At 44.5% G+C, this 11,312-nt stretch overlaps 1 protein-coding gene across 1 annotated transcript; it reads right to left on the reverse strand.

Annotated features, from left to right (window-relative positions):
* Positions 217–9,807, reverse strand: LOC109343240 (probable cytochrome c biosynthesis protein). Its single transcript, XM_019581458.1, has one exon. The coding sequence runs from the start codon at positions 2,781–2,783 to the stop codon at positions 1,050–1,052; it is 1,734 nt and encodes a 577-aa protein (XP_019437003.1). The 5' UTR covers positions 2,784–9,807; the 3' UTR covers positions 217–1,049.

The following is an 11,312-nucleotide window of genomic DNA, read 5'->3' on the forward strand; positions in this document are numbered from 1 at the left end:
TGGTTCCCATCGTCCTCGTAATCTTCCTCGTCTTGACTGGTGATAGTTCATCATGTTCCAACTCTCGATAGTCTTCATCCAAGAAGATGAATGAGTCCCGTTCGACGGAAGGGCTCTCTGTGGCTGGGATGTCCAATCTCTCGATGACAAACAAGCGACTCTGTGCTTCGGTGTACTAGCATGTGTACTAGAGCGGCTGAGTATTTATTCCATAAGGGCTAGCGAGTCAGCCAAGCGATTGTAGATTATCGGAACATGGGTGAAGGTGATCTCCCCAAAGCGCTTGATCAGGTCAATGGCAAGTTCTTGGTACGATATGAGTTGGGGCTCTTTGGTCTTCCATTCTCCCCCCTTACTCACCTCTTAATCTATAAAAAAAGCCTTTCCCCTGATTATGATAATTATAATAAGGTAAGCATCCAGCTCTTGATCCAGAGCTACTGCTTCAACAATCAACTGAGCTGCAGAAAGGGATGCCAGGGACAGAGTAACCTCAGGGTTCATTTCATGCCCCCCAACTTTATTCACTTCGCGGTAAACGGAGACTTTCCAATAGCCAGCAGGTCAAAGCCTTTTTTTGGGGGGGTCCAAGGGTGCCGCCCCCTACTACCCAATTCCTGTCTTCGGAACTACGGGGATAGGTGACTTTCTGCGATGGCCCTCCACCTCGTTGGGAAAAGTTAAAGGAAATAAAAAGCCCTAAACTAAATACCAACTAGCAGCTTATCAACCACCGAACACAGACTCATGTTGGCGATGCCATGGTCAAGTAAGAGAACGACCCATTCATCCGAAGTAGTCTTTTAGTATAGAACAGAGGCATTCTGAGCCGACTACTACGACTACATGCGCATCTAGTGCAGTGGCTTGGAAGCAAGCTACCTTTACCATCTTCCGAACTTATCCAGAATTTACTGATCAAAGGCAGTAGGGGCGGACTGCTCTACATTCAGCCACAGTGACCCCCGAAGCGATCTTCTTCTAGTTGCGGGACGAAATACGGCACGGCAGCCAATTGCTGGCTCTGAATAACCAGCCCGGCAATAAGTTCAATTATTCCATAACATAACGGGGCGGGGTTGCGCGCGAGCCGAGTGACGGAGGTGCACAAGAGTACTTCGCGCCACAACCATCTCTTTTTGATAAGTTCTACGGACCGATGCCTGCTGCTTCATCTGGGAGAAAAGAATCATAGATATGCCGGTCATTAGAAGGAAGAACCGCCATAAAAAGATTCCTCGTGTATCATCTGTAGCAAAACTATGAACGGAAGCTAGCAATCCGGACCGTATTGAAAAGGTTCCTGAGACACAGCATGGAAGAGTAACAATATTCAGAAACGAGATAAAAGAATGAAGAAGGGGTAGAATTACGGAATGAATACGAGCTGTGGCTAATACCCAAGGCATAAAAGAAGCATTTTCTACGGGATCCCGAAACCACCAGCCACCCCGACCTAATTCATGATGAGCCCACCAACTTCCTGGCATGATGCCCACGGTTAAAAACCACCGACATGTCAAGATCAAAATTCTAATCTTTTCCTGGTCCTGGTCAGATACCACTGTGTTCGCGCCGGCGCTCCAACAAAGAGGCGAAGTAGTGGTCTCTTTCTGTTCATTACGAACGACACGCTTCGCCTGCTCCCTCCCCGTGTCCACTAGCGCTCCTGTCCAGAGCGAAGAGAAGGCGAAAAAGCAAAGCAGCATGAGCAGGCTTCTATTGCTACGCAACAAGAGAGCTGGATAGCATGTTGCGACCACATGTTTGAATTTTTTGCTAAAAAGCTCGCTTGTTATACGGGATCCGACGCATCCAGCAGAGCGAAGCAGCGTTCCCTTCTTTTCGGCGGCATCCTTCCGCATTGGCGGCGAGTGGAGTGCCACAATCCCATTCATAATTTTTGATCTACATAATCCAAAGCCCATAGCACTGGCGACGTCTCCGGCATAAATGCAAGGAGGATGTATAGCTGATATAGGATCTTGTGGAACTGGATTTGATTCTGCAAGCGGTTCGGTACGAACGAAGAAATTTCGAACAAAAGGATCGGAACTCGCTGATAGGAAAGGAGAGAAAAACAAAGCAATGCCAAGAGCTCCGTCAATCCGCTGTTCATCGATAGACGAAGCTCTCTCTTTATCATCTCGTGCCAGATGCAACAAAGGACTCATCCTTATTTTTCCTTCTCGCGAACCACGGGAGCGCCTAGCACCCAGAGGAGCAAAGCTAATTTTCCTTTCAGGGTAAAGCGGCGCATCAAAAAGGGCTGGCCCGTCAAACGTCCGGTTCCTTCGCGAACGAAGTTCAGAATCAACAAGGGTTCGTAGAACGAAGGGAGTGTACAACTGGGGCGCAGCCCCACTTTTTTGTTCGTAACGAGGGAGAGATAGAATGGAGTTATTCACGAAGTTCGAGACAAAGTAATAAAAAACAACTTCTCTATGGCCTCCTCGTTTTGAGACATTATGGCTTTGGGGTCGACCCCGGTAAAAAAGAAGGAATCCATAAAAACGTGGGATCCGACACCATGATAAAATACTACCCTCATGATTAGACCATGTCCCTGAGATTTGATAAAAGAAAGGTGCATTAGCGGTTAATACGTTGTAATTGGATAAGTTATTAGGAATATGACGGAACGAAAGACCAAGGAAAGAAAGAAGAATGCACCAAAATGCAGGTGCTGCACCAAACGCTGGTGGTTGTTTCTTCTTGTAAGTGAATGCAACGAAAAGACCCGGAAATAACGATAAATGAAAAAATGCATATATTATTGACATTTCGTGCTGTGCTCATTTCAAAATTTCTGCTTTCTTATTCCCATCATCCGGTAACCACAGGATGATCCACAAGAAAGGTGGCAGGATTCGAACCTATGGCCGGCCCGCCCCTGACCTAAGAAGATAAAAACGATTATCCTTATGACCAGCGAGAGTTTCACGATCCCGACCAGCATCAATATATGGTAGACGTAGCTGTCATTTCTCCTTCATCCGCAGAGAAGAGGCAAAGTCTATCTCTTTACATGGCATCTGGTGATGCAATGGGATTGAGCTAGCTAAGCTCATTTGTTGAAGCGGTTACACTTTTATACGATGCCACCACCTCTTTCATCTTGCCCTCGCTGGGACTGCCCATCTTTCACTCTACTTAGATGAAGCCTCTGAATCCAGATCGAAGAGACTCTTTTAGGAGCTACTTAGGCCCAGAGGATCTATCTCATCTTACCATACGCGCCCAGTGGATAAGATATATTGCTGCGTAATGACCGTACCCTTATATGTACATCTTAACTGAACAAGTACTATAACTAAGAGAGTCGCCTGTGTTCAGACAGAGGTACTAGGAAGATAGATAATGGTTTATTCTTGGGTCCTATCCAGAGGGCATGTATATCGCCATAGGAGTACCTTCTTAGAGAGAGTGCCTATCTATCCCTTGTCATAGCAGGCCTCATCAGCCCGCTTGAGGAAAGTCGGGTATCGGGTGGTAATTGACAACCAGACTTAATCTTCTCACCAGACGAATTATTAGATTCATTCTTCTTCTCCGGCTTTGAGGCCGTGACCGCACCCATGGCAGTTTGAAGATCGGTCTTCTGAAGGAAATCTTTCATGCTGTCTTAAATCCTTGTTTTCAATCTGTATATCCAACCCAAGAGTTGTACCGCAGACTTTCTATTAGCATAGAATACAGAGTTCCCTTTGTCGTGCAGTGAAGGGTACTGCGTCAACAGAGTGGCCAAGGCTAACTAACTTACATGATTTCAACTATGCCGGAAAAGTTAAAAAGAAGAGTGTTCACTGGTAGCTAGTATTGAAAGAGAAGAACCTACGACTGTGGAATGCTTCTTATATGTTCGTAAAATAGGAACTCAAAGTAAAAACTAGACTTTGTCTTGCAAACTGACTTCAGCCATAGTGAACAGGGGAAACTGCTCACTTTGATGGCCCTAGCCTAGTGTATGCACTCAAGCAGAGTAGACGGCACGCGTCACCGAGCATACCGCCCGAGGTTAAGGGTTCATCAGCGAATGGAGTTAGGCCCATTTCCTAGCCTAGTTTTAAGCAGAACAGCACCATCCTAGTCCAGAGCAGTACTTCTCTTATGGGCTCGAGGCAAGCAGCCCGCTTCGCTTCCTCAATTGCTCAAGGAACAAGATGAAATAATGCTTTTGTGGAACGTCTTCTGGCGAGGCTTGGGGATGAAACCAATCTCTTTCTATTTGAAGCAGTGTGCGGTATGCCTTCAATTCAACAAGCATACGCTGGCCAGAATAGTACTGATCTGATATTTCCGTCTCTGTTTAGTTTAGCTGACTCGCTCGGGATATCCTCGCATCATTCCGGCATTTCACCTGAATAGGATCCTTAAAGAAAGGTGATTCCAAAAGTGATTTGCTTGTCCAGTGGTACTTGTCGCTTTTCTCCGAAGGCTATTGAATTAGCTAAACCACGTGGGTGGCGGTTGTCCATGGATGTCCCTTGGGCCTATTCTTCATCGGATACGAGAGCAGGAAGAGCTTCTATTCCATCAACACCAGTTATTCCAGCAACAGCTCTTACTGTAACAGAACTAGGACCGTAAACTCCAACTGTCCTTATAGGCGAAAGCCACCTCCTTGACAGATTACGGAGCTACCCAGCTTCTCTTCCAAGTAGTAGAAAAACCGCTTTCCCGAGCGAGTTAACGAGGTAACAAGCGGAACCTTGGGCAAAGACATACCCGGCATACTAAGATGAATCATCTAAGTTCCCCGCCGTCTTGATTGATGAGCTCGAACAGCCGGTTGATGGCAATGAATGGGTGAAGCAGGGAAGGCTCTTACTTTGAAGCCCGGGCTCAGGCAAATAACATAAAGAGGCGATTCACGACTGTCTGTCCCTTCCTCAAAGCAAGGAGCGGAACCCTATGATGACTCACTTTAGGTTGAACCTGATCTTAGATCTCTCCCGTCTTCAAAAACCAAGCAATGAAGCCAACTCTCACCTTCGATTGATAGATGAAGAGCCCCGCCAAACCAATGAAAGTTGAGAAAGATTTGCCATCTTGAAAGGCAGCTAAGAGCGCATCTGGTCTTCCACAACACACTGGATATTCTCATGGACGCCGGCTGGAGAGGCTCTTACTTAATAGTTAGTTCCGAGATCTCAGTCTGCATAGTAGCATCATCTTCATCCCTTTCATCGCACGTAGGCTCAACATCCAAGACAGCGTAACGAGACCCAAACTATTCTGGTTGGATGAACCAACTTGAGATTAAAAAAGATTCCATCGGCATCCCTGGTATAGTTATATAATAATATTAGGCAAATAAAGCCTAACTAGGCTTGCTTCTATCTTTATAGATCGGTGTATGACAAAGAAAGATATATATGGTCTAAAAGCTCCCTCAAGCTGAAGGGGAGGAACTACACGAAGCTTGGACCGAAGAGGAGCAAACTTAGCAGAAGATAAAGCCTTGGTAAAGACATCTGCCAATTGGTACATGCTGGAAACATAGCATACCCGAACTTCACCACGCGACACCCTCTCACGAACAAAATGGAAATCCATTTCTAAATGCTTAGTGCGAGCATGAAAACCCGGGTTAACAGCAAGGTACGTCGCACTCACATTCTCACAATAAAGAGCTCCAGGGGAAAATAGGGAAAGATGAAGATCCCGAAGTAATTGACGAATAAAAATTGTCTCCGCCACTGCAAAGGCTACGGAACGGTATTAAGATTCAGCACTGGACCTCGAAACTCTGCTTCTTAGCACTCCATGATATATGATTGCCACCAAAGAAGACAGCATAACCTGTAGTTACTATCGGGACATCCAGCCCAATCAGCATCTGCATAGGCAATGAGTGAAGGATAAGTAAAGGGTTTAAGAAAGAGACCATGACCCAAACTTTGAGATAGCGAAGAATACGTTCTCCCGCCTGGAACACAGTCTTCAGGTGCTCTACATCAAGAAGGAGCACTTCTCCTTTGCGAAGGCGGCTTAGCTAACCTTGGCCATGTGATCAAGAATGGTACGATCAGGATGGACGAGAATAAAGTTCAGGCCATCAGAGAGTGGGAGCCTCCTACCAAGGTATCTGAGTGACGGTCATTCCTTGGTTTGGTGAATGACTATCGGCGGTTCATCAAGGGATTTTCTGCAAAAGCAGCGGAACTATTAAAGAATAACAAGTCGTGGGAGTGGACCAAGAGGTGCCAGAATGCTTTCGAGGAGTTGAAGGCAGCTGTGACACAGGAGCCTTTTCTAGTCTTGCCAGACTTCGAAAAGGTGCTCGAAGTCCACAAAGAAAGATGCTTCCGACCTTTCCATAGGAGGTGTGCTTATGCAGGAGGGACATCCCATCGCCTTCGAAAGCCGCAAACTCAATGATACAGAGCGAGGATACAGAGTGCAAGAGAAGGATATTACAGCCATAGTTCATTGCCTAAGAACACGATCTATTAGATTTAGATCCTTGTATCGAGTAGTTGGATCATAGTCTCTTACCATACATAAAAATGGCTGCATGCGCAGCAGCATCAAGTCTTCGAAATCCACATGTGATGTGTGAACAATGAAAGTTGTGTACCATAGTAAGTAGCTAGTTAGATATGGATAAAGGGGAATGGAATATATAAGGTGAATGGTTAAAGAGCCTAATAATGTAGGGTTAAGAGAGAATTGAGCATACCATGGATCTAATATCTTCTGGCCCTGGCCCGTAAATGGACCTTTATGAGCTTCTATAAGATATTTTAGACCATGACCAAAGAAAAAACCAGTTGGTCTCCTATACATGTGACCGGCTATCAATAAAAAAATGGAAATAGCTAAATTCTGGTGTGCAATATCGGTCAGCCAAAGACCCTCACTGGATCTAATCCTACACTAAAAGTCAAAAATTCTTCTTTCCATCAATTAATTCAAGGTGAAAAATGAGGTAGCTCCCTTGGCAAAACTGGGATTTGATACAAAAGATTCCGAGTAAAAATAAATTCATGAGGAAGTGGGATCTCTTTAGAATCTACTTCAGCGTTTAGAAATTGGTTAATCCGTAAATAAAGTATAAAGATACATGTTCGTGAACTCGATTTTTGGCAGAAAATAGCCAGAAATAGGTGTAGAATCAACTCGCAGAAATGCTCGGGAAGGGCTTTAGCAGTGATCAAGCCGGAAGCGACGAGAAAAAGAAAGCCCTTTTTATCTTCTTAGTAAAGACGAGGGGTTCGCGATTAGCAAGATCGGCTTCGATAGAACTTATCAGGGCTCTGTAGACTGAACAGTATGTACTTTCTCCGGCTAGGAAGTCTTTGGTGTCCATGGATATGGATGTAATTTTACCGATTAAAGCGATTCAAGGCCTGAAAGATGCGCTGTCCTAAGCCTTAATTAAGGGAAGGGACATTTCAACCAATTAGTAAAATGTGAGAATGAGCGGACAGGCCGATCGGATAAGATTATTTTCCTTTCCGGAGGGAGCTTACGGACGGGCCAAGCTCATTCTCACTTCTTTTACGCAGATTAAAAGTATAGTTTGCCCTATCCTGTCCTGCTTCGACAGATCTTTTTTTTTCGGGGTCTTCCCTACCCCCTCCCTATACTATAAGGCAATTCAACTCGTCCTTGGGAAGTCTAGCTTTGTCCTTCTGAGTCTCGTCCTTAACTTCCTAACATTCGTCTTTTCGTTCGTTATATAGCGATAATCGCCCTTATGAGGCACTTTCACTAGGTTCTCATTTCAACCCAAGGAAAGAAGAAGAGCATGTTTAGGAGCAGCCCCTGAGTGAAGAGCAAGCAAACTCCGCCCCTATCTGCCGGCTATAGGTCACTAACTATAAGACCAAGGAAAGCAACCTATCGTTAAACCGCTTTAATCTTGCCTTTTTGGATATCCAAGAGAAGGCTGGCTTGGGGCTAACCCTTCCTGACAAGGAATTTAATGACGGGCTGACCTTTTCCTAGCCTTTACCAAAGAAACGATTAGCTAAATTCAATCGAGGAATCAAGGACGATTCGATGACTCTCTCCAATAGATCTCGATTTGCGGACGATGTCGTTAAAGAGTCGACACCGCTTTTTTTTTGTTGCACAAGAATCGGTTCTTTGTATGGATGGACAGAAGGGCTCAGCCAGACCCGGTTCAATTCGTTTTTTGCGGGAATACTACGGTTCAAGTTCAAGGGAAGAGAAAAGAAAGCGTAACTCTTTGCTTTGCTTTTTTTCCTCTTAATCTTTTAGCCTGCCTTGTGGAGGTCTCTCGGGTGTCTACGGCGGATCGGATCGTGATGAAGATAATTTCCGATCTTCCACTAAGAAAGGTATCGTCACGACAACTAAATTTGCCCGGTAAACTAGTCGGGGCTCCCCATGGTTTAGTAAGAGGGAGGGGATAATGTCTCTTCTTCCGATTCCGATTCCGATTCCGATTCCGATTCCGAGCGGGAAGTCTTATGAATCTTAATTGTAACTTCTTTATGACTTATTGTATGAACAAAGCAAAGTGGAAAAAGCCTTTTTGAACTAGCCAAGGAAGGAAAGCGGGAAAGGTCCGATACAAAGGAAAGGGTTGCGAGGCTTAACGATTTAGAATATAGCTGTTGAGGTGGCACTTGTTCCCCCGGGGCGGGGGTATATGCCCGTAGCTTTCTTCTGTCACTTCTTTCAGATCAATGAAGTTGAAAAGTTATAGAGTAAGGGGGACCCTTGTTTACAAAGCTGTCACTCCAAGAACTCGAAGTCAAGCATCTTTGGGAATATCCAGATTAGTCTTCAACTAGAGAAAGGATAGGAATCTCCTTTGCAGAGTTTTATTCTCCAGCTGATGTAGCGGTAAAAGATTCTATTCTTTCTGCGGTCTAGTTACGTCTTTCCTCTCCCTATCTAAAGAGCTCTATTAACATAGACCCTCTCCTGACTCTCTATCATTTTAAGAAAGCAGCAAATCCTTCTCTCTATTATACTATCCGATCTCGTCTGTTGAAAATCGATCTTAAATATGGTCATATCTTCGTTATCCCAATAACCTTATTACTTCTCTTCGCGTCTCGAAAGACGCAAAAGATCTGTTATTAGCTTATTTATAAGCAGTCGAAGGTCCTTAAAAGCCTTTATTTTTACGGCTTACTTGCCTTTTTCCTTTAAGCCTATATAGACAGACATAGACTGAGGGCATTCTCGGCATCCATGCTCCTGGCAATGGCAAGATCCGAGATGTCAGTTGCTTGTCTTAAAGCCTCAACCTTATTCTGACTCCTACTAGGTCAGGTTCAGGTTAAGCCCGAACAGCTTAGTTTTCCACTTCTCTTCCGACACAAGCTTCTTTGCCAAGCCTTCCCCATCAACTGGAAATCCAGTAATAAAGGCAAGGGGCGCAACGGCAAGGCAATCTGTCAAAGAACCCATTCAAAGAGCGTTTATCCCGAAGGTCGAACAAGCATCCCTTGTCCTCTCTTTTTAAATTATTGATCATGTCTGCTCGATTCAAACCAACTGCTAAAGATCGTTTTCTTCGTGCGCAACCCCTTCTTATTCCATTGCGCAAACCAACACCTATTTGGATTCGCTTGAGAAGAGCGCATTCTTGAGATGCTAAGGGCTGGCCCAAGGGTTAACTAAACTAATAAGATCTCTTCTTCCTTCTCTTTTTTTTATGCTTCAGCGAATCGACTTCTTCTCGATGATGGACATTCCACAGGCATTTCGTCAGTCAGATTCATGTGCAGCCTTTCTCTTTCCTTTCTTATTCTAGAATATAAGATGATAAGATGCATACCCCTTCCTTATTAACTATGTTACTTATTTCCTCACAGCCTCTTGATTTGATGCAAAAAACCTATTATTTCANCTGCAAGGCGCCTTAATTACTCACTTTACTTCTCCACCGCCTTCTAGGCTGGGACGGGCTCATTCTCACGGCTTTAGCTTTCCTTTCTGACTGTATTGCCTTATCCTTGATNTTATTCTAGAATATAAGATGATAAGATGCATACCCCTTCCTTATTAACTATGTTACTTATTTCCTCACAGCCTCTTGATTTGATGCAAAAAACCTATTATTTCAAGGCCCTAAGACACGAAAAAATTCCTTCTCAAGGGTTCATCTCGGAATCCATTCATATAGGCTAGGCGAGTTCCTATTTGAAAAGTAAATTTATCGCAATGAGATTTTTCAATAGTGTTCTCTCTGCAATCGTGAAGAGGTTTATCAGCGAAGTCTGCCACAGGCTTCTGGTTTTCGAACACCTTTTGTGGAAGATACTTATTATGTTTTTAAGTATGAGTGGCGCCTATACAAAGCAAAGTCTTTCGTCCATCAGAATCGTCAATTGATCTTATGAGTCAGTCTTTTCTGACTTCTCGCTTAGAGCTGAATGAAGGGATTTACGTGTGTGTTTTTTTTTTTCTTTGCGTTTAATGGCATGTTGATGAGCCGGTTGTCAAACCTACTACTATACGAACAGTCCTCTCCACTGCTGCGGTAAGTGCTTACTATCTTCCGAATCTTGCTGCCCTTCTGCTGCCGCGTATGGTGCTGGTAGGCCATCATATGTGTGTGGTGCGGCTCTAGTCTGGGAACTTATGCCGGCTTAGTCAGTCTGAAGCTGCCCTCAGCTCTTGTTTAGGTGTGATGAGCTATCTGGACATTATATCTAATCTCGTAGTGGACAGGCAACTCTTTGCTTCGAAATAGTCTTGCTTGCGGTTCGTGACCTAAGCGACCACAGATTTTAATATAGCTGTGAAAGATATGCCTTTTCAAGCTGCGTTCTTTCGCATAGCACATTCATCTAATGCCCGGTTGAAGCTATTGGTACGTTTAGCCCTTTCATTAGCAATCGGAACTGATGGATTCATATATGGATTTGCAATTGAAAGCCTAACCAGACGAACCAGCTGCTTCTTCATATTGGGACCAAGAAGGGCCGCTCGAACTACAAGGCGGGTTGATTGACTCCTTACACTTAATTGGTTTTATTACCATATATTGCTTTCTTTCTATACCATATGTATAGTACCTCGGAGAAGAATAGGCCAGCTTGCCGTGCGCCAACCGCTTCATTAGTCCACTAAATTAAATTAGTCCATTTTCCCACTCTATACGTTCGTCGGTCAAAGACCAACTATGATATACTAGTCTCAGGCACAAAAACGTATGAAAACGTAGAAGAAATGAGCGTATTATGGTACGGGCAGTCTCTCGCTCTTTATTCACTTCGATGCTTATTGGGCTACCTTCTCCCCTATCCCCTCACGTAAGCGAGCCTCGCTCTCTCTCCTTTCTTTTGTTACCGGGCTGCTGGTACAGAAAAAAAGAAGTA

This window comes from Lupinus angustifolius, chromosome LG03, assembly GCF_001865875.1.
Source record: "Lupinus angustifolius cultivar Tanjil chromosome LG03, LupAngTanjil_v1.0, whole genome shotgun sequence".
Lineage (NCBI taxonomy): Eukaryota > Viridiplantae > Streptophyta > Magnoliopsida > Fabales > Fabaceae > Lupinus > Lupinus angustifolius.

What these genes read in the sequence shown, in the direction of transcription:
- LOC109343240 (XM_019581458.1), bottom strand. Translation starts at nt 2,783, where the DNA reads ATGTCAATAATATATGCATTTTTTCATTTATCGTTATTTCCGGGTCTT.